The following is a 25,513-nucleotide window of genomic DNA, read 5'->3' on the forward strand; positions in this document are numbered from 1 at the left end:
ACATCCCATCGCGCTTTTTGGCAGCTTCGAAGTCCTCTTACCAAAACATGAACATGAGTTTCTGACATTGATGTGTGTGAAAAATAGGTTGAAAACCAGGTTATAAACGTTATGCTTAAAGACGTGAGGACTAAAAGGACATTATTAGGGAAACAATGGTATGAATTATTCTTAATTTTTATCAATGCTGTCGATATCTGTACTTTATTACCTGTCTAGCACGGATATATGATTAGCAAAGCGGCTAAGCGAGTAGCTAACAAATTACCTTTAAACGAACTAAATGTTTAATTACTTCTTATAGATGTATGTGTTAAATGTTTGAACTCTTATCATCGAGTCTCCGTAATATTACGATTCAGAAAACGTCCCAGAAGTGGAGCTAACACAGCTAACATAGCTAAAGTGCATTAGCCGAGCTGTGTGTCCTTTATGTACACTTGCCTCAGTACACTTAATAAACAGTTCCTCAGGATCAGCACATACATCAGAGCAGAGCTCACAGATACAGTGTAGAGGGATTTCATGGGCAGCAACTGGACAGAACTGGGTTAATAAACTGCTTTCTTGACTTTTAACTTAAACTAAACTAAATAAAGCAGTTTGATCTTTACAATTACAAAATGTTAAAAATGTTACAGATTTTTAAAATGTTTTCTCTTTCTCAGTGTTAAGTGTTTTTCGTTAATATGTATAGTATCATATGTATCATAGAGTATCATGTATCACAACATATAGATTTGCTCACAAACTGCCATCAATATAGCAGTGTTGCATTAAAACATTTTATTTAATGTCTATATATATATATATATATATATATATATATATATATATTTATATATAGGCTCATGCAAAGAAATGCTGTAGAGCAAAGATGCCTTCAAAAATAATTAAATTAAATGTTTCTACATTAAAAAAAAAATATAAAGAGCAGTAAACAGTAATAAATGAAACAAAGTCAATATTTGGTGTGACGATCCTTCGCTTTTAAAAAAATTATTAGTCTCAGTGCAGTTTTCTAAGGAAATGAGCAGTAAGTGTTACTGAGCATCTTGCAGAAGCAGCCACAGTTCTTCTGGAGACTTTGACTGTCGCACTTTCTTCTTATTTTTGCAGTAAAACCCAGCAGCCTTCATTATGTTTTTTGTCTGAAAAGTGTCTCTTATGTAATATGCTGCTTTCTTTATTGACATACAAACATTTTTCTGTAACATTTAATTTTGTGCTGGAAAACTAATGTTTGGAAATCTAAAAAGTTTTTGTACTGAATCAATAATGTAGAAGTAATAAAATAAAAATCTATAACAAAGTTTGTACTAAAAAAAATAGGGTGCCTAAGACCTTTGCACAGTACTGTATATATTATAAAGGTCTGAAATTTTTTAAAATTAAGTAGTATATTTGAACATAAAATCAGCTGCTTCCAATCAGTTTGTAATTATTAAAAAACAGAATAAAAAGATATCACAATAATCACGATATCTCATACAAGTATATCGTGATGTAATTTATCACAATATTGATGTTATATCATCATATCACTTGGCCCTAGTGTGTGATAACATAATATATGCCTGTAAACATGTTTTTTTAAATATTTAAATATAAACTGTTTGTTACAGAATAAACATTTCAAATATGGGAGTTGGCTCACAGATTTTACCCAAAAGAATCGATTCAAAGAGTCGACTCATTTGTGAACGACCTGCTGCAAGCTTCATATCTATCTTTTGCACACCTTTAGCTGGTCTTGATGAAACCCGAGTGTGTATCGTGAGATCATTTATCACAGTGTTGATATTGTGTCATCATATATTTATCCCCAATACATTATACATGTTGTGATATTATTTATTTATATAATTGTCCACGTCTTCATTTGGAAAACCTTCTTTGCAAGTTTTTTGTACCAGTGATGGAAACTGTTGTGTCTTTTGTGTGATGTTATGCAAATGTCCTTTGTTTCTCTCTCAGTGTAAGTAAGCCTTATTGTGTGTGTGTGTTTGTGTGTGTTTTGCAGGCCAGCACCATGGTGGCCGTGGGTCTCACCCTTGCAGCAGCAGGATTCGCAGGTTTGTGATTTTGGAATAAATTTAAACACATCATTTTAAAGGACAGTGTGATTTTTCCACTGTGCACACACTGTGATAAAGAGTGAAGGATAAAGATAAAGAGTGTAACACACATACACACACACACTGCCATGCCACTTGTATGAGCAAATACAAGCTAAGTCTAATTAATTGAGTGTTGTTAAAATACCACTATCCAGTTGTCTTCATTATATTATAGTCCAGTTATACTTAACAAATGGACTAAGCAGTCAATTAAAAAAAATATATATATATACACTATATTACCAAAAGTATTCGGTCACCCATCCAAATGATCAGAATCAGGTGTCCTAATCACTTGGCCTGGCCACAGGTGTATAAAATCAAGCACTTAGGCATGCAGACTGTTTTTACAAACATTTGTGAAAGAATGGGCCGCTCTCAGGAGCTCAGTGAATTCCAGCGTGGAACTGTCATAGGATGCCACCTGTGCAACAAATCCAGTCGTGAAATTTCCTCGCTCCTAAATATTCCACAGTCAACTGTCAGCTTTATCATAACAAAATGGAAGAGTTTGGGAACAACAGCAACTCTGCCATGAAGTGGTAGGCCACGTAAACTGACGGAGAGGGGTCAGCGGATGCTGAAGCACATAGTGCAAAGAGGTCGTCGACTTTCTTCACAGTCAATTGCTACAGAGCTCCAAACTTCATGTGACCTTCAGATTAGCCCAAGTACAGTACGCAGAGAGCTTCATGGAATGGGTTTCCATGGCCGAGCAGCTGCATCCAAGCCACACATCACCAAGTGCAATGCAAAGCGTCGGATGCAGTGGTGTAAAGCACGCCGCCACTGGACTCTAGAGCAGTGGAGACGCGTTCTCTGGAGTGATGAATCACGCTTTTCCATCTGGCAATCTGATGGACGAGTCTGGGTTTGGAGGTTGCCAGGAGAACAGTACATTTCGGACTGCATTGTGCCGAGTGTGAAATTTGGTGGAGGAGGAATTATGGTGCGGGTTGTTTTTCAGGAGTTGGGCTTGGCCCCTTAGTTCCAGTGAAAGGAACTTTGAATGCTTCAGGATACCAAAACATTTTGGACAATTCCATGCTCCCAACCTTGTGGGAACAGTTTGGAGCGGGCCCCTTCCTCTTCCAACATGACTGTGCACCAGTGCACAAAGCAAGGTCCATAAAGACATGGATGACAGAGTCTGGTGTGGATGAACTTGACTGGCCTGCACAGAGTCCTGACCTGAACCCGATAGAACACGTTTGGGATGAATTAGAGCGGAGACTGAGAGCCAGGCCTTCTCGACCAACATCACTGTGTGACCTCACCAATGCGCTTTTGGAAGAATGGTCAAAAATTCCTATAAACACACTCCTCAACCTTGTGGACAGCCTTCCCAGAAGAGTTGAAGCTGTAATAGCTGCAAAAGGTGGACCGACATCATATTGAACCCTATGGGTTAGGAATGGGATGGCACTTAAGTTCATATGTGAGTCAAGGCAGGTGACCGAATACTTTTGGTAATATAGTGTGTGTGTGTATATATATATATATATATATATATATATATATATATATATATATATATATATATATACTTACATCCAGGGCTGGGTGATGTGATTATGTAATACTGATATCATGATAAATTATGTCACAGTACACTTTTCTGAGATATCCCAAGTATTGTCATTCTTATAATAACTAGCATATTATAATTAATGGTAAAATTTAAATAATAAGTAAAAAGTTAATGTTATAAATTTTGAAAATAATATGTACTTAGTAATTATTTTAGAAGTGAGTTTATAAATCTGATTGGAATATTATATTATATTATATTACTGGAATAAATGTTGATTGTTGTTTATTACTGTTTAATGCTCTTTATAGTATTTTTCTGTTTTTATATTATTTATTTCTGAAAGCATCTTTGCTTTATAGCATTTTTTTTTTGTGCAAGACTTTTACACAGTACTGTGTATAATATTGATTGTGTGAGCATCAGTATAAATAGTTAAACAATTTCATAAATAATTAACTCTGATTAGAAGCAACTAATTTTTTATCTTTTTTTTAAATCTCCTTTTCCCAAGATTTTTCCTCAAAGTTATCATTTTCTATCAAGTTACCTTTTCTTTTTTAAATGCAGCATGACTGTTTTTCTGTCAGTTTGTCTCATGATACATACCATGTTTCATAGAAACTTAAATAAATATATAATAAATTAATTAATTAATACATTTCTCTCAAGCTTCTTGTTTCTACCAAGAGTGCCAATAATTGATTGATTATGCAACCAAAATGATTGATTACTGAGAATAGAGAGGAGGCGGGGCTTAGTGCACCTTCATTTAAATAAATAAGTCAGGTCTAGGAAATCTGATTGCATTTTTTAATATTATTTAATTACATCTTAGCTTGAATATTCTACAAAATACCTCTTAATAATAACCAGTTATTTTCTATAAAATACAGCACAATGTTTTTTTTTCCAAATATGACCCACCTTTTTTCTTTTCTTTGTTAAAAATAAAGCTGAATTTGTTTCTCTTCGAACAGGTCGATATGCCATGCAGGCCGTGAAACAGATGGAGCCCCAGGTGAAGCAGGCTCTCCAGGCTTTTCCTAAATCTGTAAGGAACTTTATACTCTTTATACACACACACGTTATATACTGTTACGCACATTTGTGTATCCAAAAAAAAAAAAAACGTATGAGTGTGATGTTTTCTCTGACAGACGTTTGGAAGCGGTTACTACAGAGGAGGTTTTGAACCCAAGATGACGAAGAGAGAAGCGTCTCTCATCCTAGGAGTCAGGTACTGATCATCAGTTATACAATCTGCAATCTGTGAATAAACTACAGTGTGTGGTTTCGTTCTAGGAAACTAATCAGCAATGTGGTGGTGTGATGAAGCACAGATCCTGTTCCCACCCTGAAGTTGATTGTTTTCCTATTATAGCACATCCCCCAAATGTTTTATTCCTCTTATACTCCAGCAATAACAGTTTTTTTATTAATTAAAGAACAGCATGCACTTTTTATCCATTTACAGTTACAATTAATGTTAAACATAACATTTTCTTTCTTCTCTCTTTTTTGACGTTAATAAGACCAAAAAAAACGCAGTTACAGCTGACTGTTACAAAGCGTTTACGATGGAGCTAAATGTTAAATAAATATCTCCATATTGAAAACTTCACCAATATCAATGATTACACACGTTTTGTGGAACATTTGCTGTACAACTCCCTGTGAATGAATGAATGCCAGTGATTAGATACCACAACTTCATTGGTCATCATCTGACCAGTTAGAATCCAGAACTCAACAGCACTGTGTTGTAACATGATTGTATTGTAGAGTATTATTATATTGTGATGTGAGAATGTAAGATGAGTTGTGTGATGTTAAATTTTTTTTTCCTCTGCCAGTCCCACGGCCAACAAAAACAAGATCAGAGAGTCACACAGGAAGCTGATGATATTAAATCATCCTGACCGAGGTGAGATCTCCATCTACTCTATCTGGTGTGTGTGTGTGTGTGTGTGTGTGTGTGTGTGTGTGTGTGTGTGTGTGTGTGTGTGTGTGAGTGTGTGAGTGTGTGAGTGAGAGAGAGAGAGAGATAACCACTGACAAGAACATTGTCATGTTTCCCTGCACTGAAAAAGTTAAGAAAAGCTGAACAGCGTAACTAAGTATGTTTAAAACTATAAAATGTAAATTCACATTCAAACAGGAAGAATAAAGGTGTGAGTATGAGAGAGATGTGCGTGAAAATCTTCTGGTTTTGCAGTAAAAGTAGTTCTGGTTACTTTACACTTTCCTGAAGGTTTTGTCGTATCCATACTCCACACAGCTACATAGTCTTCTGAAAAAGTAGTCCCATTTATACAGATTTACAGCTGTATTTACAAGTGACTTCTGTTCTTTTCTTAGTTATTGTCAGTGGTAATCTCACACACACACACGCACACACACACACACACACACACACACACACAATGGATATAGATTAGTTCGGACTAATCTCTGTCATGTCTTGTCTGTCTGCCAGGTGGATCTCCTTACATTGCAGCAAAAATAAACGAAGCGAAAGATTTAATGGAAGGACAAGCCAAGAAATAGTTTAATACACACTCAGTGAGTGACACCGTTTCATTAAACTCGTCGATTGTATCACAGGAGTCATGTGTCTCATTTTCATTTCAAAGTGAAAATCCTGACTGAGTCTGTTATACGGCTGCTCCGAGTCAAACCTCATTAGGATCTGTTACCCTCTGTTTACTACTCGTGTTTACTGGTTAGAAATGTTGGCACATCTAATGCACTTTGTCAGTCCCAGTGATGGAGGTGTAGTCATAAGGTTCAGGGAAGTGGGAGTGGGCTGTGGGCTTGTCAGTCCCAGTGAATGAGGCGTGGCCTGTATGACTGCCTGGTTCAGTGAAAGAGGTGTGGCCTATGTTCCTGTCAGTTTTAGTGAAGGAGGCGTGGCCACGCTCCCTTAAGTTTCAATGGAGGAGTCATGGCTTATGAACCTGTATATTTCAGTGGAGGTGTGGACTGTAGTCTGTCAGTTTTAGTGAAGGAGGCGTGGCCTATGAACCTGTATATTTCAGTGGATGTGTGGACTGTAGTCTGTCAGTTTTAGTGAAGGAGGCGTGGCCTATGAACCTGTATATTTCAGTGGAGGTGTGGACTGTAGTCTGTCAGTTTTAGTGAAGGAGGTGTGGCCTATGAACCTGTATATTTCAGTGGAGGTGTGGACTGTAGTCTGTCAGTTTTAGTGAAGGAGGCGTGGCCTATGAACCTGTATATTTCAGTGGAGGTGTGGACTGTAGTCTGTCAGTTTTAGTGAAGGAGGCGTGGCCTATGAACCTGTATATTTCAGTGGAGGTGTGGACTGTAGTCTGTCAGTTTTAGTGAAGGAGGCGTGGCCTATGAACCTGTATATTTCAGTGGAGGTGTGGACTGTAGTCTGTCAGTTTTAGTGAAGGAGGCATGGCCTATGAACCTCTATATTTCAGTGGAGGTGTGGCCTGTGGTCTGTCAGTTTTAGAGAAGGAGGTGTGGCCTATTCTCCTGGCAGTTTTAGTGAAAGAGACATGGCCTATATTGTAGATTTAACAAAAGAGGCGTGGCCTATACACCCTTCAATTTAATGAAGGAGGCATGGCCTCTGGACCTATAAGTTTCAGTGAAAGAGGTGTGGCCTATACACCTGTCCATTTCAGTGGAAGAGGTGTAGATTATTCACACACAGGTTATAGTGAAGGAGTTATGGTTAGTTTGGAGGTAAAGGAGGTGTGTCCTATTTAGTTTCTGTGAAAGAGGCGTGGCCTATTTGACCATCAGGTTCAGGGTAAAAAAAAAAAAAAAAAAAAAAAAAAAAAAAATTGAAAGAAAATCTTAAAGAAAAACAAAAAAGACACAAGATTATTTGGAAGATCGAAATTTTATTTAAGAACTACCTGCATACAAAACATATTGCACATCAAACAACCAGTATGATCATTAAAAAAAAAAAAAAAAGAAGGACTGAAACAGTTTACAGAACGGAAAATCTGGAAGTTGATCTTTCAGTAGTCCAATTCATCTCCTGCGTGCTACGTTCAGGTGGCCAAGTTAGTGTTAGAAGAAGAACTGCTTCTGCATTTCTCGTTTAAATACTGTACATTTTAATAAATAAACCAAAGTGAGGCTCCTTTCACTGAAGTCAGTCAATCTTTCCAAGAGTCACATGGAGTGTTTTCCTATCAATGACAGTAACAGACCAGTTTTCCAGACTAACATTTTTCTAAAGGGACAGAAATTACAATTCAGTGCAAAAACATCCTTTATTTTTCTGACTGCATTCCCTAAATCACTGAATGAAACAGGCATGTGCCGATATGACACTTTCACGAGAACTGCCTAATTTTTTATTTATGTTCACAATATTACTGAAACATTAGCATCAGTTTTGTCCCGTCTATTGAACAAAATTGAGACATTCCTTCAGATTTGTCCAAAATTACGGGATCTTAGATGAGATCTGTGCTTGTGTTCTAAATTAGACAGTCCACCCTACGTAGCCAACCTATTTCTAAATTCTTAATCTCAATACTGGATGTTATATCGTCCGACCAATTATCGGCACATGCCTAACACGAAGTGGTTGCATATTAAAAATAAAAAGCAGCTAATTCTCCTCTCGGGTTTTATTTTGGCCTATAGCCAGCCAGTGACACTACTCTCTGAAGGCACAACATCTGATCGAGTACTTAAAACATTACAGACTTTTTAAAAAAATTTCATTTGTCTGTAACGAAGCCCAGAAAGGTCATGCATTATACTTTCTTCTGTCCCATTATCATCATCTCAAAATAACAACAGCAACACTTCTGAGGTTTGTCGGTCAAAAAAAGGACGTAAAAAGACGTGAATACTTTTGAAACACCTGCCCGATAATCAGGAACACTGAGATTACTGAGAACTGGCCTGAAATCGAGTACCTGCCAGACCTGAAGAGGAAAAAATGCAGTAAAACCACAGTACATTATCGATATCACCCCTTCACATATTGTTAGGCTAGGCTAGAAACTGGAGTGTGTGTATATACAGGTTTTATGGTAGCCACCAGCACCTTGGGGGGAAGAGGGTGGGGAAAATGCTCTCCTGTTTTATTCATGATTTAAACACTAGAAAAGTTTACATGAACAATTTCTTCATATTCTAGGAAAAAAGATGTTATGTACAGCAATTAATAAAAAAAAAAAACTGTCTATGTAAACCTTTCTAGTGTCTACATCATAACTAAAACAGACAAGTGCCCCACCCAAAGGGAAAAAAAAAAAAACTGGTTATTACCGTAAAACCCTGTATATACACACACTCTAGTTTCTGTGGCGATGGGCTTGATGGCGCTGTTTGAACGCATTAATTCTGACAGCGCAGGAGAATGTGTTCGATTTAACACTATTAGGACTGTTTAATCTTTTTTTTTTCCCTCTTTCGGCGAAAAAGTACTGTTTTTGACTATCGACAGGAAATGTTCTGTGGTATTCCAAATAAATCTAGTTAACAGCTGTTAGCTAAGTGGAACACACACTGAAAGATTTTAATTCACATTAACAAACTCAAAACATTCTCCATTTACCGTGACGACGCATCAGTGGGAAAATCGAGTCGAGACGAGAGATTACTAATGCGAGATGGCGGTAGGGGGCGGGGTTTCCAGAGCTTTATTTGATGTCAGAAAGATCAAAACACCTACGCAGCTGTCAGTTATTGCAGATTAATATATCGATCGGCTCATCTGCGGTTTTTACGGAGGGGGAAAAAGACGACTGGCGTTTTCTAGAGTGCTCACTTGTAGAAGCATACTCTGCTGTTCAGCATGAAGCTCCTATGCTTGGCAGGTCTGGAGTGAGAACATTTATAGATCACATTATAGAGATATGCGTTTAGCCTTCATGGTAAAGATAAGTGGACAGAAAAAAAATGCTAATAATGCATTGCACTTCAAGGCTCCATTTGTTTATTTCGTGTTCTCCCTTCGTACCTGATCCACGGTGAAGGAACAGAAAAGTGCAGCAGAGAGAAGAATCTGGAAGTCCGTGTGTGTGTGTGTGTGTGTGTGTGTGTGTATGTGTGTTTGTGTGTGTGTGTGTGTGTGTGTGTGTGTGTGTCTATCTTTGGCGAGCTCGTACAAGCACTATTGTAAAAATGTAAAGGTTACGACTGTTTGGAGAAAGAATACAGGAACAGATCAGGGCGTTTAGGAGAGTCCGTTAACGACGGTTGGCTTGACCACATCGGTTTTCCCGCTGGGGGCCGTTTCTGTGGAAGCGCCTGGTGCCTTTTTCTGCTCATCAGTGTTAGCGTCAGGGCCGTTAGTGAGCTGTTGGGAGACGCCGTGCTCAGATATGACGTCCACCTGACCCTGAGAGTAGAGAGAAATTATTTCAATTAAAGTAAGGTTTTTATGCAAATGTGTAGCAAATAATTTCTGAAAAAAGCTGAATATTCCGAAGAGAAGAAATAACAGCTATCCTTAAAGTTTATTACGTTCCTTAAATGAGTTATATAAGAAAGAAACCACTGTGTGTAATGACTTTTTAATAAAATAATGAGTGATGTGGTGGTGTGATGAAGCAGAATTACCATTACCACCCTGATGGTTTTCCTACAACAGCACGTCCACACGTGTTTTATTCCTCTTATACTGTAGCAGTTTTTAAACATTAGACTTGGACTTTTTTTTTTTTACATTTATTAAACAATGACATGTCATACTTCTTCATGTTCTGACTAATATTATAGCAGTTATAAGTCGTTCCATCACCAGCCTCTGTTTTTCTCTCTCTCGAAGTTAATAAGACAAAAAGAAACACAGCTCATCATGTTACCATGAAAAAGCAATGCGTAAACTCTTCTGTTCTGAAGATGTCGGAAATCTTCAAGTTACAGCTTTAGAATCCTTCCATAAATGAAAAACATCTCCTTACTTTTTTAAATCTATTTACTGTACGAGTCTCTGTGAATTAGCTGTTACCATAGAAACGATAACATTTTAGAATGAGCGCATTAATGTAAACCTGTAATTTGCAGCTGCACTACTGCCAGAGCTGCTGTTCTAGAAAATGAATCAACACCTTCTGACCAATCAGAATCCAGAATTCAACAGTGCTGTGGTATAAGCTGTTTAATTTCAAAACTCCAGTTTTTGTTTCGTGACAGTGGAGTCGTTATGTCTGATGGTCAAATGTTTAAAGATATTTATTACTACATTATAAACATGAGGAATTCTGACCTACCAAGTCTTTTTTATTCTTCTTCAGCTCTTGTGGCATTCTCTGCCTGCTGTGGGATTCAGCACGTGATATGTAATCGGCCACGGTGACTGCAAAGAAAAATATCTAATTAAAACTTTAGTTTTATTATTGGCGTTTTATGCAACCGTTTCCAGCACGTTCCATGCTGTAAAATACAGAGAAGAGAAAGTTTAGTAGTTAGGATGACCTGCCAAAAATTAATTATACATACTGGATAGGCAATTAGCACATGCTTAATTAAGTTAGCACTAATAAATCCAGATACACCACAGCGCTGTTGAATTCTGGTTGGTGATTGGTCAGAAGGTGTTGATTATTTTTCTATAACATAAGATATAAAATAAAATAATCGTTGATATGGTGAAGGTTTCCTGTGAGGAGATGTTTATTTAACATTTATGGAAGGAGTCTCCAGTGTCAGCGCTTTGTAACAGTCAGAGCTAAAGCTATGACTAAGTTTTCGGACATCTTCAGGACAGAGGAGTTTACACTTTCTTTGCGGTCTCTGTGTAACATGACAAGATGATTTTTATATTGTTGTCTTATCAACTTCAACAGAGAGAAGAAAAGATGACATTAAATGCAACAATAAAGAAGTAAAAAGTAGGACGTTCATTAATAACTAAAAAATTGGAATCGTCGGTAAATTTCTGTTGTATAAGAGGAATAAAAGACACTTATTAGTAGATTAATCATTAGTTGGAAATCCACATTTTAAAAGCACTAAAGCTTTCTAGTTAACCCTTGAATGACTGAAGACCTTTAATGAGTGAGTTACACTCACTGCACACTGGTTAGGGCTCACTCCAAGCACACTTGGTTCATGCACTACTGCACTACCTGGCTGTCTCTCCTCTGGAGGCCGAATGCGTCGGCGACGGCTGCGATTTTGCCGCGGAGGTTTAAATTCATGCTCATCTACAGCAGGATGAAATCTCAGTGTTAATCAACCTCAGGACTGCTTCTCTTTTCACTCCAGTGCGTTTGGCATTGAGGCGAAGGTTACTACTGTTCACACAACCTTCAGGTGCCAAGTATAAAAAAACTACAGCCGAAATAAACTTTTCTGATTCAAGCATGCCCTGCCCCATGAAAAGGTTAAAGCTCTTTCTTTTCGATACACTTCCTTAAGTCATGTGACTAATTTGCAATGGTGTAAAAGAAAAATATAAGCAGCAAGCTGTGTGTGAAGCTGAGAAGCCGTGTGTGCATGTGTACTTGCCGAGGCCATTCTCACTGAGTGATGTGTTGTCTTCGGATTCAGGGCGTCGGCGGCGCGAGCGTCGGCTCCGAGAACTCGGTTCACACTCGCTCGCTTCTGCATCAGCAGTCTGATCCGACTCAGAGGTATCCAAAATACTGTACGGATTCCGGTCTGGATCCTTCAGAACTGCCGGGAAAACAAAAAATAAATGTAGTCTATAAATGTATTCTGAAGCAGAACATACTTTTCTGTCCATTAACGATTCTGTTTTCCTTGTCAACTCTTTTTTTTTTTTTTTGGAATAAGCCATGTCATAAGCCATGAAAGTCTGTGAAAACTCTTCCCTTTATTGATGAGCTGCTTAATCATTCACACAGATGCATGCGACTGGTCGCAACAGAGGATCAGCTACAGAAGCCGAGCTAGTTCATGTTTAGAAAACTAGTCACTGAGTTACGGAGAGGTTTTTCATACACTGATATGGCACTGCTACTTTATTTTTTTAGTACTTGCTTCAGTCTGCTGAAATACTCTGCTGGGTCCAAGAGTTAATAAATAATAACGTGTTGCATTTATATAGGATCTTTCTAACACTCACGGTTGCTGTACACATGCATACTCAAAAAGAGCGGGAAAAAGACTAGAAGGAGGAAGAAATCCATTTAGGGTTACAAATGCCTTTATGGTTTCAAATTTTAGTTACTGTATCACATGAATTCTCTGGTGTTTAGAGAAGTGCACATGGGAATCATAAATACAGGGCCACTGGCTCTTATATGCTAAACTTGGATCTAGTATATGGATGTTGATAAGGTCGGTAATATTTTAAATCAAACACAAGCATTTCAAGTGAAACAGAAACGTTCTCCTGTACCTCATTACCGAGTGATTAGAACAGCTTACACATCTTACAACCCAAAATGGCTGCCCTGAACAGTTCACTTCTAATTTACACCTGTAGTGAAGCGGCATTAGATGTACCTGAGCTCATGGTGCTCCCTGACCCTCTTCCAGCCCCGCGACCTCTGACTCCCATCCCACCACGACCTCTGACCCCTCCAGCTCTCCTTCTGCTGTCCCTGGGCTGGATGCCGCGCTCGTCCTCGTCTTCTCTTAGAGAGAAGTCACTCAGCTCGTCTCGCCTCTCAGAATCCGTCTCTGAGTTGTATGAGTGCTCCGAGTTTGTTCCTACGGACAGGAAATGAGGCAGCATCCATTTATTCTCTTATTCTGTTTTTTACACTTGTATTTATATATAATTTATCTTATATTATATATTATTAATCTTTTTGAATTGTTAATATAAAGTGCATTAAGGAAGAGGTCAGCCAATCAGATCACAGGTAAGATTCTGATAGCTGTTGCCAGCTGAATGGGTAAAGTGTGTTACCGTAGGCTGAGTTGTGGTTGGCGGTCCTGCGTGCACGTCCCCGGCCCGTGTAGGAGCGCCCAGAGTGCAGCGAGACAGCGGATACGCTTTCGTCCATCTTGTAGCTCTTCTCTTTGTCTTTCTCAGTGGAATGTGCTGGAACAGGGCGGATCTGACGCAGCTGCTCGTCGATCTGCAGCCGCTCCAACCTCAACTGCTCCACCTCCTACACAAAAATAATAAAAATCGCACAAACAATCATTAGCTACAATCATCATACAACACAGAATAACAAAATTATCCACCACTTGTGCAAAATAGTCTTGGCTTTTATTTTACTGCTACAAAGATTCATAGACTGAATAGAAGGGCTGTATTACATTTATTTAATAAAGCGATTAATTAATGAATTGATTAATTTTCTATAACAGCAGCTCTGACCGTAGTGCAACTGCAAATCACAGATTTATATTAATGCACCCGTTCTAGTGTTATCGTATCTATAGTAACAGCTCATTTTTAGGAACTTGTACTATGGATGTGCCACATAAACAGATTAAAAAAGCATGTGTATACATTTATCTGTAAGCAGAAATTTATTTAACATTTATGGAAGGAGTCTCCAGTGTCAGCACTTAAAGCTGTAAGTTAGTTTACACTTTGTGGTTTTTTCAGTAACATGACAAGCAGCATGATTTTTTTTGGCTTATTAACTTCAACAGAGAGAAAAAAAAGATGCTGGCGAAGGAATGACTGTTTATAGCTGCTATAAAGTACGCAAGAACAGGAACTAACTTCTTTTCCGAATGTTTCACAATATTAAATGTAACTATAAATGGATAAAAAGTACGAATTGTCACTCTTTAATACGTTTTTAAAAACTGCAATAGTTGGCAAATTATTGTGGTATAAGACTAATAACACTTGGGGACATGCTGTTATTGGAAAACAATCAACTCTGATGTTGTAACAGTAACTCCACTTCATCACACCACCCCGACACTGATTTTATTCCTTACTTAATGGCTTCACATGGACCGTTGATCACTGATTAAATAAATAACGCATCAAATCAATTTACATTAATAAAAATAATAAAGTATCTATTATCTCCATTTTGTCAGTGCATGAGCAATACTCACGTTCAGGTACGCGATGTGGTACTCCAGAAGAACCTGAATGTTTCCAATGCTCTCCTTTGTCCCGACAAACGTGAAGGGCACCATCCCCTGCATTGAAGGTGTTTTTTTTTAAATAATAATAATACAATACCAGAACATGGCAATAAATACCATTCACCATAGTAAAGGGATCAAAAAAAAAAAAAAAGGTCTTGAGAATGAGATCTCACCTCTTGCCTGGGAAGGTTGTTGTCATTGTCTCCTTCGATCCGTACGCGCACCACCCCGGATTTATCCACGATCTCCTGAATGACTTTGCCATTTTTACCGATCACCTTGCCTGTGATGGAATGAACACAGTGAGGAAAAAACACAAAGGAAAAAAAAAAAATGCAAAGAAAGTTCAAGATTAGTGTCGAAGAAAAGATCAGACATACCAACTAGATTTCTGGGAATTTGTACCGACTCTTCCAGGAACTCCAGGTAGCTCCTTGCTTTCTGGACGGCTTCAGCAGTCTGGAGCGAATTTATGAACAATAAATTAATAAATACATCATCACACTGCAGATGATTGCTGATCCACGCTGACGTGACATTAGCATCATTACCTCTCCGTAAATCCTGAACGTGCCGCTCTCTTCGTCCAGCTCGATGGCCGTCACTCCTGGAATTTTCCTGGCCTGCTGGATGTTTGTGCCGTGGCTGCCGATGGCGAGACCCATCAGATCCTCTCGCACCGTGAACTCCTCCTGGAATGCTGACGCTAGCTGCTTCGTGCTCTGAGAAACACCACCACTCTTATAACAAAGCAGTGCAAATACTCAAGCTGATCATGATTAACAACATATCATGTGTTTCCACAGAAACCTGCTGCCTCGTCATATTTAATGTTAACATTTTTAATGTTATTCAGCAGTTTTTTTGGTATTCTGTAGTGTCATGTTGCACATCTTTGCCATTTTCTTGCCCTTTCCATCTCTCAAAGAGAAGAAGAACTGTTGATAGGATTCACATTAAGGTCTGGTACACATGTAGTTACCTCTAAGTGCTTTGTTGCCTCCTCGTTCCAGTACATGAGCTTGAGTTTAGTGCGGATGCTCCTCAAGTGCATGTCGCTCAGAAGAGACACTCTCTTCACTGTCACCTCGTTTACAGACTGTAAAACACCAGAAACACACACACGTATCAAATCAATAAACATTTGCACATTTGATATAGTATTACGCATATGGATGCTGTCTCAAAGAGTAAACATGTCTTTTTTTCATTTTAATTTTTTAAGATTTTGAAAGAATTTGAGAGAATTTTTGGAGAATTGAGATTTGGGGGAAGTAAATAAGATAAACAAGTATGATTTTGGAAGGTAAAGGAAATTTAGAGAGCTAAACATGGGTAAATAGGGTGAGTTTGGAAGGAGAAGGGTGGAAAGTAAAGGCAGACAACAGGACATAAAGGGTGATAGAAAGAAAATTTCATGAGGTAAAAGGGAAATAAAAATGGGGCTTTTGCAGGAGGAAATGAGTTAAAAAGTGCAAATTAGTGCAAAATGTTGTCTAATAAGCGTTTACTGATTTTAGAGAAGAAATGTTGCTCCAAAAAGGCTCAAAACTGTCATACATTATGTTTTACGAGCTTTTCTAATACAGGGATTAAATTTATCATAATAAAAATTGCTAAATATATTTACAGCATATATCTAACATACCCGAGTACTGTTTTCACCTTACAGATACCTTAAATGCACGTCACTTTTCTTACTGAACCTATATTTTAAATATTAAAAAAAAGACTGTGAAAGACACAAAGTATACGATGTTTAGTCACATACATGGTTTATCTGATACCCCTCCATTTAGTATAATAAAAAAAATCATGTTAAATAATGAAAAGCTTATCTAATATATATTTATCCTACAGTTAGACTGATTTTATATGAATATTTATAATTTAACTCAACGTACAGGTGTTTAATTCAACAATTATCCTCAGTGCATCATATTAAAATGCTGTAAATCATATGCAGGGTCGTTTTTGTCCTAGACGTGTAAATGCGAATGTGTTGAACACTCACCAGGATGAGCAGCTCACAGGTTTGAGGGTTGTAGACGATCCTGCTTGCTCCTACAGCCTTCTTAAAGTCCTTATGAGCGAGCTCGTTCTCACAACTAGGAAATAAAAAAAAGAAAACGAGATGATGTACAAGTTATGGGACAGAAAACTACAAAGTAGAATGAATGAGGACTTTGAGGAAACAGGGTTTAAAAACATTTTTTGGGGAAGTAAATAAGTTAGAAAGTGTAAAAGGTAAAAGAAGATTTTGGACGGCTAAACATAGATGAAATGTGAGTTTTGAAGAAAAAAAGGCTGGGTTTGTAAATTAAAGGAGGTTTTTGGGACATAACAGGTGATAGAAAGGAAGATTTCATGCTGTAAATTAAATAAAATTGAGATTTAGGGAAGTAAATGAGTTAAGAAGTGTGTTTTTGGAGAATGAAATGATTTTAGGGAAGTAATTGGAGATTTTTGGGAACTGAATAAGTTTTTAAAAAAAGTGATTGGGAGGTAAATAAGAGAGTTAAACAGCAACGAACAGGGCAAGTTTGGAAGCAAAAGGGCGGTTTTGGAAAGTAAAGGAGGATACTGAGCCATAAATGGTGAAGAAAAGGAATATTTCATGAGATAAAGGGGGGAAAATAAGATTTTGCAGGAGTTAAAAAGTGCAATTTTGTAATTAAAGAGAGATCATGGGGGTAAATGTGTTAAATATGTGAGTTTGGGTGTGAAGAGAGATTTTAGGAGACTAAAGGAGTTAAAAATTGTGATATTGGAGGCTATAGGGAGATTTGTGAATGAGAGTAAATGAGTAAAACAGCATGATTTTTGGAGAGTAAAAGGAGATTTTTGGACATAAATGAGTTATGATTTTGAGGGTTAAGGGTAATTTTAGGGGTGTAAACGAGTCAGAAGCATGGTTTTGGAGGGTATAAGGAGATTTCGAGACATAAGGGATGATAAAAAGAAATATTTGAAAAGAAAAATTGGCTAGTTTGAAAGGAAAATGGGTTAAAAGGGAAAGTACACTTTTAGGAGCTAAAAGGGGATATTAAAAAAAAAAAAAAGATGTTGGAAAGGAAAGCTGCAGATTTATCTTTGAGATGTAATGCATTTCCCAGATCACTTACTATAATATCATTAAGAAGTGAAAAAAATCAGAAAAAAAGAAGCAGAAACAGCAAATTCACTCACGCAGCCTTTAGATCATCAGGAACAGGAACAGTGCACTTGTAAAAGGTGTTTCTCGTCACAGCTTTGTTGAGGTTCAGGGGTCGGAGGCGCTCGAACGTGACGATCTCGTTGTACGTGGCGTCACAGGCTGCGTACTCAATCACGTAGAACTGAGAGGAGAAGAGAAAGGGGACGCTAAAGAGATGCTGCAGAAGTTGTCGGAGAAACAGAAAGTGAAAAGACGTGCATAGGATAGCCGCTGTATACTCACATCTCCCTTCATCATGCGCACTTTTGCAAGCCACCAGCCACACGGTTCCTGCTCGTTCGCCCTCGAGTAGATCTGAGACACAATCAGGAGTTGATACGTTACATGCAGAAATAAGTCCAGCGTTTCTATAAATGTGTAGTCTCACAGGCACTCACCTCCACCTCATCTCCCTCGCAGATCTCCTTCTTCACGTCAGCAGGAGGAGGCAAGCGCACTTCACTGAACGGGACCTGTCTCTCCGGCTGCCAGCTTATGAAAAAAAAAGAAGAATATTTACATTTTATTTCTTTGTAAAATGGTACTGAATCAAAATGAGTCAGAATCAGAAAAGCACTTACTTGTTTTCGAATGAGATAGAGAGCGAGTCCTCATGAACATCTTTAACGAAGCCCTGAAACATGACAGTGTGTTTCAAGCTCTTTATTTGTCACATACAGGGAGTTATACAGCGTATAGTTCTTGCAGTGAGATTCCTAATTGCAGGTTCCTGAACTGTGCAAACATTACATTACAAAGGCAAAGACACATAAGGCCCATAGAACATAAAATGCACAACAGTGCAGGACAATGCACAACAGTGCAGGACAATACAGTGCAGGACAATGCAGTGCAGTGCAGGACAATGCAGGGCAGGACAATGCAGTGCAGTTCAGGACAATACAGTGCAGGACAATGCAGGGCAGGACAATGCAGGGCAGGACAATGCAGTGCAGTTCAGGACAGTGCAGTGCAGTGCAGGGCAATACAGTGCAGGAATTTGCAGTGGACTTTGCAGTGCAGCTGGATTTTGCAGTGCAGTGCAGGACAATACAGTGCAGGACAGTACAGTGCAGGACAGTACAGTGCAGTGCAGGACAATACAGTGCAGGACTTTGCAGTGCAGTTCAGGACAGTACAGTGCAGGACAATACAGTACAGTGCAGGACAATGCAGTGCAGTGCAGGACAATGCAGTGCAGTGCAGGACAATGCAGTGCAGGACAATGCAGTGCAGGACAGTACAGTGCAGGACAATACAGTACAGTGCAGGACAATACAGTACAGTGCAGGACAATACAGTGCAGTGCAGGACAATACAGTGCAGTTCAGGACAATACAGTGCAGTGCAGTGCAGGGCAGTGCAGTGCAGGACAATACAGTGCAGGACAATACAGTGCAGGGCAGTGCAGTGCAGGACAATACAGTGCAGTTCAGGACAATACAGTGCAGTGCAGTGCAGGGCAGTGCAGTGCAGGACAATACAGTGCAGGACTTTGCAGTGCAGTGCAGGACAATACAGTGCAGGACAGTACATTGCAGTACAATACAGTGGAGGACAATACAGTGCAGGACAATACAGTGCAGGACTTTGCAGTGCAGTGCAGGACAATACAGTGCAGGACAGTACAGTGCAGGACAATACAGTGGAGGACAGTACAGTGCAGGACAATACAGTGCAGTGCAGGACAATGCAGTGCAGTGCAGTGCAGGACAATACAGTGCAGTGCAGGACAATACAGTGCAGGACAGAGCAGTGCAGGACAATACAGTGCAGTGCAGGACAATGCAGTGCAGTGCAGTGCAGTGCAGGACAATACAGTGTAGGACAATACAGTGCAAGACAATACAGTGCAGGACAATACAGTGCAGGACAATACAGTGCAGGACAATACAGTGCAGGACAATACAGTGCAGTGCAGGACAATACAGTGCAGGACAGTACAGTGCAGGACAATACAGTGCAGTGCAGGACAATGCAGTGCAGGGCAGTGCAGTACAGGACAATACAGTGCAGGACAGAGCAGTGCAGGACAGAGCAGTGCAGGACAATACAGTGCAGTGCAGGACAATGCAGTGCAGTGCAGGACAATGCAGTGCAGTTCAGGACAATACAGTGCAGTGCAGTGCAGGGCAGTGCAATGCAGGACAATACAGTGCAGGACAGTGCATTGCAGGACAATACAGTGCAGTGCAGGACAATGCAGTGCAGTTCAGGACAATACAGTGCAGTGCAGGGCAGTGCAGTGCAGGACAATACAGTGCAGGACAATGCAGTGCAGTGCAGGACAGTGCAGTGCAGGACAGAGCAGTGCAGTGCAGGACAATACAATGCAGTGCAGTGCAGGACAGAGCAGTGCAGTGCAGGACAATACAATGCAGTGCAGTGCAGGACAATACAATGCAGTGCAGTGCAGGACAATACAGTACAGTGCAGGACAATACAGTGCAGTGCAGGACAATACAGTGCAGTGCAGGACAATGCAGTGCAGGACAATGCAGTGCAGTGCAGGACAATACAGTGCATTGCAGGACAGTGCAGTGCAGGACAATACAGTGCATTGCAGGACAGTGCAGTGCAGTGCAGGACAATGCAGTGCAGGACAATACAGTGCATTGCAGGACAATACAGTGCAGTGCAGGACAGTGCAGGACAATACAGTGCAGTGCAGGACAATACAGTGCAGGACAGTGCAGTACAGGACAATACAGTGCAGGACAATACAGTGCAGGACAATACAGTGCAGGACAGTGCAGTGCAGGACAATAGAGTGCAGGACAGTGCAGTGCATTGCAGGACAATACAGTGCAGTGCAGTGCAGTGCAGTGCAGGACAACAGAGTGCAGGACAATACAGCGCAGGACAGTGCAGTGCATTGCAGGACAATACAGTGCAGGACAATAGAGTGCAGTGCAGGACAATGCAGGACAATGCAGTGCAGGACAGTGCAGTGCAGGACAATACAGTGCAGGACAATACAGTACAGTGCAGGACAGTGCGGTGCAGGGAAGAATAAATAAATATCTAGTACAGAATGCACACTGCAATATGCAAGTGATTATGTGCTATACACATTATGTATATGAGTGTCCTGTTTGCTGTGTGTGTCTGTGTGCATGTGTGATGGGTGTGCTGTTGGAATGAATGATGTGACAGAACATTCCAGGTCCACGTAGGTGCAGTGTGTGTGAGAGAGAGATATGTTTTTGTCATATCACCCACCCGCTGATGAGTTATTTACCACCCTCAAGTTGATTGTTTTCCTGTAACAGCACAGCCCAAAGTGTTTTATTCCTCTTATACCACAGCAACTTGCCACCTACTACGTTTACGATTATTTTATTTACAACAGAAGTGAACTAAAGCAAACAGTGATGCCAAGGCACTAAATTATGGCTGCATTACCCAATAAAGAGCTCTAATATCAAGAAGAGCCAGTGTGATTTTATAATTAAGAGATAAACAGCATCTGAATCTCTGAGAGAAAGTTTTCACTCATGTTCTCATCACAGCTAAGCGAGACTTATCATCTCTCTAACAGCAAATTAAAAATAGACCTGGCCTCTGAATTTATCCGCTCATATCTTCCGATGACTGCTCATGATCCAAAAACGAACAGCTGACACTCAGGCCAAAACACGCATGCATGTCATAACTTCTGCATGAACCTCAGTGGGCAGATTTTCCGACCGGGCCTGTCTCATGGGCACAAAATAAGCTGAGCTGTTAGAGATACGGTGAGAGGAGTGAAAGCATAGCGTGCAGTTTGCTGCAGGTTTATAGTGTCGTTTTGAAATTTTCATAATAAGATAACCTACTCTAAAAAAAAAATCACAGTATTAATTGACCATTTTAAAAACACACAAGCCTGAGTGGCGTTACAGGAAAGCTTTCACCCTATCGTTCCATAGGTTGCGATTTCAAATCCCAAAATGCCACAGCTATCCGTGGCCAGGAGTCAAGAGAGTGTAAATGCCCTCTGAGTGGGAGGGGCATACTCCCTCTCTGCTGTCAATCACAGTGACACCAGCCAACTGCAGGCATCTGTGAGCTCATGTATGTAGAAGAGGACAGATAGCGCTTTCCTCCAAGTGTGTTACACTGCACTGTGATGCAGCACGAGCAGCAGTGTGAAAAGATGCGTCTGTCTGGCTTCATGTGTCTCACAGGAAGCACGTGTTAGCTTTCAACCTCTCCAGCTGGTAGCTGGTGTATGAGAAGTTAGAGCTGGATGGATGGTGGGGAGGAAATTATGGGATTTGATCTTTTTGTTTCTGTTTGCTTTTAGTTAAATATACAAGAATGTGCAAAAATACTTGTGTCTGTAATGAGACAATAAATCTTTCCTTTATTTATTATTTTTTTAATTGTCAATTAATACCATGATGTTTCTAGACTAGGTTAACACTTCAATCTGTAACATCCCTGGACATCAACAGCTTTCTATCATGCCTATAAATTACTATATAGAGTGCCCAAGGCCATTGTGTTATACCTTATGTAGTGAGCACATACAGGGAATCAAACAGTCTAACTTGAACATGGCAGATTATATGTCACAAGTAGTGTAGGAAATGAAAAATCAAGGTGTAGGAGTTTGCTGATGAGCAGGATGAAGTGTGAATCAGTTGTGATTCCTTCATTCATAAAATAACTGTAGCTTGTTGTGTTGTCATGCTGATTGTTGTTTACCTACACAAAAACACTGCTAAGCCTTTCTTAAATGCGTTGAAAAATAGCTACACTAATACTAGCAAAGCGAAAGTTATTTATTGGAAAAGAAACGAAAGTGAAAATGTTGACATTACGGTAAAACTCCACTTAGCTAAAGACTTACTCAACTAGCGTGCTAGATAAACTGAAATTAGATGTCCTTAGTCAATTAAATTAACTCAAAAATCGCAGACTGCATATATCACAGGCCTGGTAATCAAGGACCTATAACTGAGTTATTAATTCACTGTGTCGATCACATGAAAAATGATGATAATGTTAGCTAGCTATCTCGGTTAGCGTACAATATTACTAGCGTCGAAAGAACCCGCCCGTAATCCGACAACTCCCAGTTTCTGCGTTAGGATTGGTCAGTGGTATTGCACTGCCTGCGCTGTGATTAGATGACAGCCCCGAAAGTAAAGTATAAGCCAATCCTAATGAGGTAGGCGGGATTTGTCGGAAAACAGGTTGGATAAAATAACGCAACCTGAACTGCAAAGCTATGCTAACTATAGTAACTATAAAAGCCGAACCCGGAATGTAACGCATTTTTAAAACGACTTAGCCTTAATTTGGATCAAATTTGGCGTCTTATATGTTTTAGATATAACCTGCCTTCACGATTTGTAAAATGAATAAACATATAAACATATTTTACCTTGTAATAAGCTCCATTGGAGCCGCGAACCTCAACCGTCAGTTCGTCCATTTTGAACACGCTAGGAATTGTGGGTAAAAGTTCTAGAACTATTCAGGCTAAAGCGATGCTATCGGGCTCAATCCTAAATCTCTGTTTACAAAACATTTAGTGCACTTTGTGAAGTGCTTAAATATTAATTTTTGATTTCTATGTAGTGTAGTTAGGTGTGATGTAAATAGGATGAAGCCCAAATTGCATCTTACTGTAATTGTATCTTACCATACTATATATAGGCCATTGTTTTATGCCTTATTAGTGCACTTAAATAGGGAGTAAGAAAAGATTTGGGATTCAGCCATCCTTCAATAGGGTTAACTGCAATTCACAATTTTTTGTTATATAATATACAACACCTGAGGCATTTCTGAAATCCTCAAGATGTTTGTGAGGGGAAAATGTATCTATTCTATTCTATTCTATTCTATTCTATTCTATTCTATTATATTATATTATATTATATTATATTATATTATATTATAAATAAGCACAGCTTTTGTCAAAAGTTTGAAAAACATTTTTATAATATGTTTGGAATTTTTTTTTGACATATATACATTCATTTAGGCTTCACTTTCATCCTGAATGACATGTTTGGTACTTTGTTTATTTGCAGGATACTTATTCATGGCATCAATAAATCAAATTTCAATAACATCAAGAACATCAGTCAGGGCTCAGAACATCAAAATCTTCCAAATTCATAACAAATGTTTTATAAAATTCAGGATGAACAGATTGAATTAAAATTACAGTACAATAAGACACCACTAAAGGAGAACATTTTATCATTTATTTCTTGCTGTAGCAGCATAACACAGGATTTTAAAAAAATCAACATCACCATCAATCTCTAAAATGAAATGAACACCGAACATCAAATACAAACTGCTGCATGAGATATTTTTTCTCTCTCTCTCTCTGCCTCTCTCTCTCTCTCCCCATCTCTCTCTCAGTCTTTCTCCCTTTCTCTCTCTCAATCTCTCTCTCAGTCTCTCTCTCTCTGCCTCTCTCTCTCTCCCCATCTCTCTCTCAGTCTCTCTCTCTCTCTCTCTCTCTCTCTCTCTCTCTCTCAGCCTCTCTCTCTCAGCCTCTCTCTCTCAGTCTCTCTCTCAGTCTCTCTCTCCTAGTTTGTAAAATTTGTTGTATAGTTACAAGTTACAGTTTTGCGAGTAGTTTACATTAATGTTTATCTTCAAGACGTCCCAATTAACCTGAACCATGTTTGGTAATTTGTGTTAATAACTTCTAAAACATAATTAGATTTTAAATATATGTACATGATTTGAAGTAACTTTACACTTGGTTTGTTACAGTAGTACATCATAAATATGTGTAATATGCTAGTCATGATCATTTTATAACTTTACTGTTGTAAACAAAGATTTTTTTTTTTTATTTGAACAGTTAGTTCAAATAATGTACGTATGTTTACGTGGACTAACTGTTTTCGTAATGAATACGTCATTTTTCCTTCTCAGGATTTTTGGATTTTCCTTCCTGTTCGGTGCTGGCCACACCCACATATATGATGTCACATCAATTAAGTAATGTTATTTCTTTTATAAAGCAAACCTCATATTTTTCTAAGCACAGCACATTTTTTCATCCTCTAACTTCCATCAGTATCAGTTTCTGAGCAGTATGAATCCCAACACCACTGCTACACCTGATCCACTCATACCATAATTCTGCTTTGATATTGCTTGGTCCTGATCTTTGATATATTTAGACATGTATATATCTTGTTATGTATTTTATAACACTAGCATTACAATATGTTCCTAACATATGTTCTGAATGAGGATTTGAACAGGTTTCCAAACCTTTTTGTTAGGAAAACCTGTTAGTGACACCTAGTGGAAAATGGTTTAAACATTTCTCCTGCTTATTTCACAGTAACAGTTATTAGATGACATTAATTTCCTGGGGAAAATATTTACAGAAATATTTACAATAATGTAGCCTAATATAAACACAGAGATGATCTAATTGATGTAATAGACCTAATAATTTAAGTATTTGTAATGTGTACATTAAATGTGGCAAAAAAATATACATTTTACATTCATACGTTGCTGTAAATATGATAATTTACAGCGGAACAGAGTAACAAAGTAATCTGCGATGTTACAAGGTAGTGTAGTAAGCAATACTGTAACATTTATCTGGTAACTTTGTAAAATTACAATAGATTTCGCCAGATAATTGCTAATATTCTTCAAGATTTTTTTTGTATTTGAACTTTTCCAGACACTGACATG

At 38.8% G+C, this 25,513-nt stretch overlaps 2 protein-coding genes across 5 annotated transcripts; one reads left to right on the forward strand and one right to left on the reverse strand.

Moving 5' to 3' along the window:
- On the forward strand, nucleotides 1–25,513 carry dnajc19 (DnaJ (Hsp40) homolog, subfamily C, member 19). 2 transcript variants are annotated; one of them, XM_053238152.1, is made up of 6 exons: nucleotides 1–158; nucleotides 2,024–2,075; nucleotides 4,632–4,705; nucleotides 4,812–4,891; nucleotides 5,508–5,578; nucleotides 24,731–25,513. In XM_053238152.1, the coding sequence occupies exons 1-6, from the start codon at nucleotides 156–158 to the stop codon at nucleotides 24,886–24,888; spliced, it is 438 nt and encodes a 145-aa protein (XP_053094127.1). In that variant the 5' UTR covers nucleotides 1–155; the 3' UTR covers nucleotides 24,889–25,513. The 2 variants fall into 2 exon arrangements, with proteins under 2 accessions (XP_053094127.1, XP_026786337.1); XM_026930536.3 differs by lacking the exon at nucleotides 24,731–25,513 and adding an exon at nucleotides 6,131–6,252.
- fxr1 (FMR1 autosomal homolog 1) lies at nucleotides 9,570–23,336 on the reverse strand. 3 transcript variants are annotated; one of them, XM_026930533.3, is made up of 17 exons: nucleotides 23,211–23,336; nucleotides 18,418–18,470; nucleotides 18,235–18,328; nucleotides 18,080–18,151; nucleotides 17,830–17,978; nucleotides 16,655–16,748; nucleotides 15,623–15,739; nucleotides 15,192–15,362; nucleotides 15,021–15,099; nucleotides 14,814–14,923; nucleotides 14,605–14,691; nucleotides 13,484–13,688; nucleotides 13,075–13,281; nucleotides 12,112–12,279; nucleotides 11,730–11,807; nucleotides 10,872–10,957; nucleotides 9,570–9,997 (listed from the first exon to the last, which is right to left on the reverse strand). In XM_026930533.3, the coding sequence occupies exons 1-17, from the start codon at nucleotides 23,259–23,261 to the stop codon at nucleotides 9,833–9,835; spliced, it is 1,986 nt and encodes a 661-aa protein (XP_026786334.3). In that variant the 5' UTR covers nucleotides 23,262–23,336; the 3' UTR covers nucleotides 9,570–9,832. The 3 variants fall into 3 exon arrangements, with proteins under 3 accessions (XP_026786334.3, XP_053094125.1, XP_053094126.1); XM_053238150.1 differs by lacking the exon at nucleotides 11,730–11,807 and having other exon boundaries at nucleotides 23,211–23,335; XM_053238151.1 differs by lacking the exon at nucleotides 18,418–18,470 and having other exon boundaries at nucleotides 23,211–23,276.

The sequence above is a fragment of the Pangasianodon hypophthalmus genome, chromosome 11 (genome assembly GCF_027358585.1).
Source record: "Pangasianodon hypophthalmus isolate fPanHyp1 chromosome 11, fPanHyp1.pri, whole genome shotgun sequence".
Taxonomy (NCBI): Eukaryota; Metazoa; Chordata; class Actinopteri; order Siluriformes; family Pangasiidae; genus Pangasianodon; species Pangasianodon hypophthalmus.

What these genes read in the sequence shown, in the direction of transcription:
- dnajc19 (XM_053238152.1), top strand. An exon ending in TCCAGGCTTTTCCTAAATCT is followed by an intron (nt 4,706 to 4,811) that starts GTAAGGAACTTT and finishes TTTCTCTGACAG; the next exon opens with ACGTTTGGAAGCGGTTACTA. An exon ending in TCTCTCATCCTAGGAGTCAG is followed by an intron (nt 4,892 to 5,507) that starts GTACTGATCATC and finishes TTCCTCTGCCAG; the next exon opens with TCCCACGGCCAACAAAAACA.
- fxr1 (XM_026930533.3), bottom strand. Translation starts at nt 23,261, where the DNA reads ATGGACGAACTGACGGTTGAGGTTCGCGGCTCCAATGGAGCTTATTAC. An exon ending in ACTCAGTGAGAATGGCCTCG is followed by an intron (nt 11,808 to 12,111) that starts GCAAGTACACAT and finishes ATCCTGCTGTAG; the next exon opens with ATGAGCATGAATTTAAACCT. An exon ending in TCCAGAGGAGAGACAGCCAG is followed by an intron (nt 10,958 to 11,729) that starts GTAGTGCAGTAG and finishes TTTTCTTTGCAG; the next exon opens with TCACCGTGGCCGATTACATA.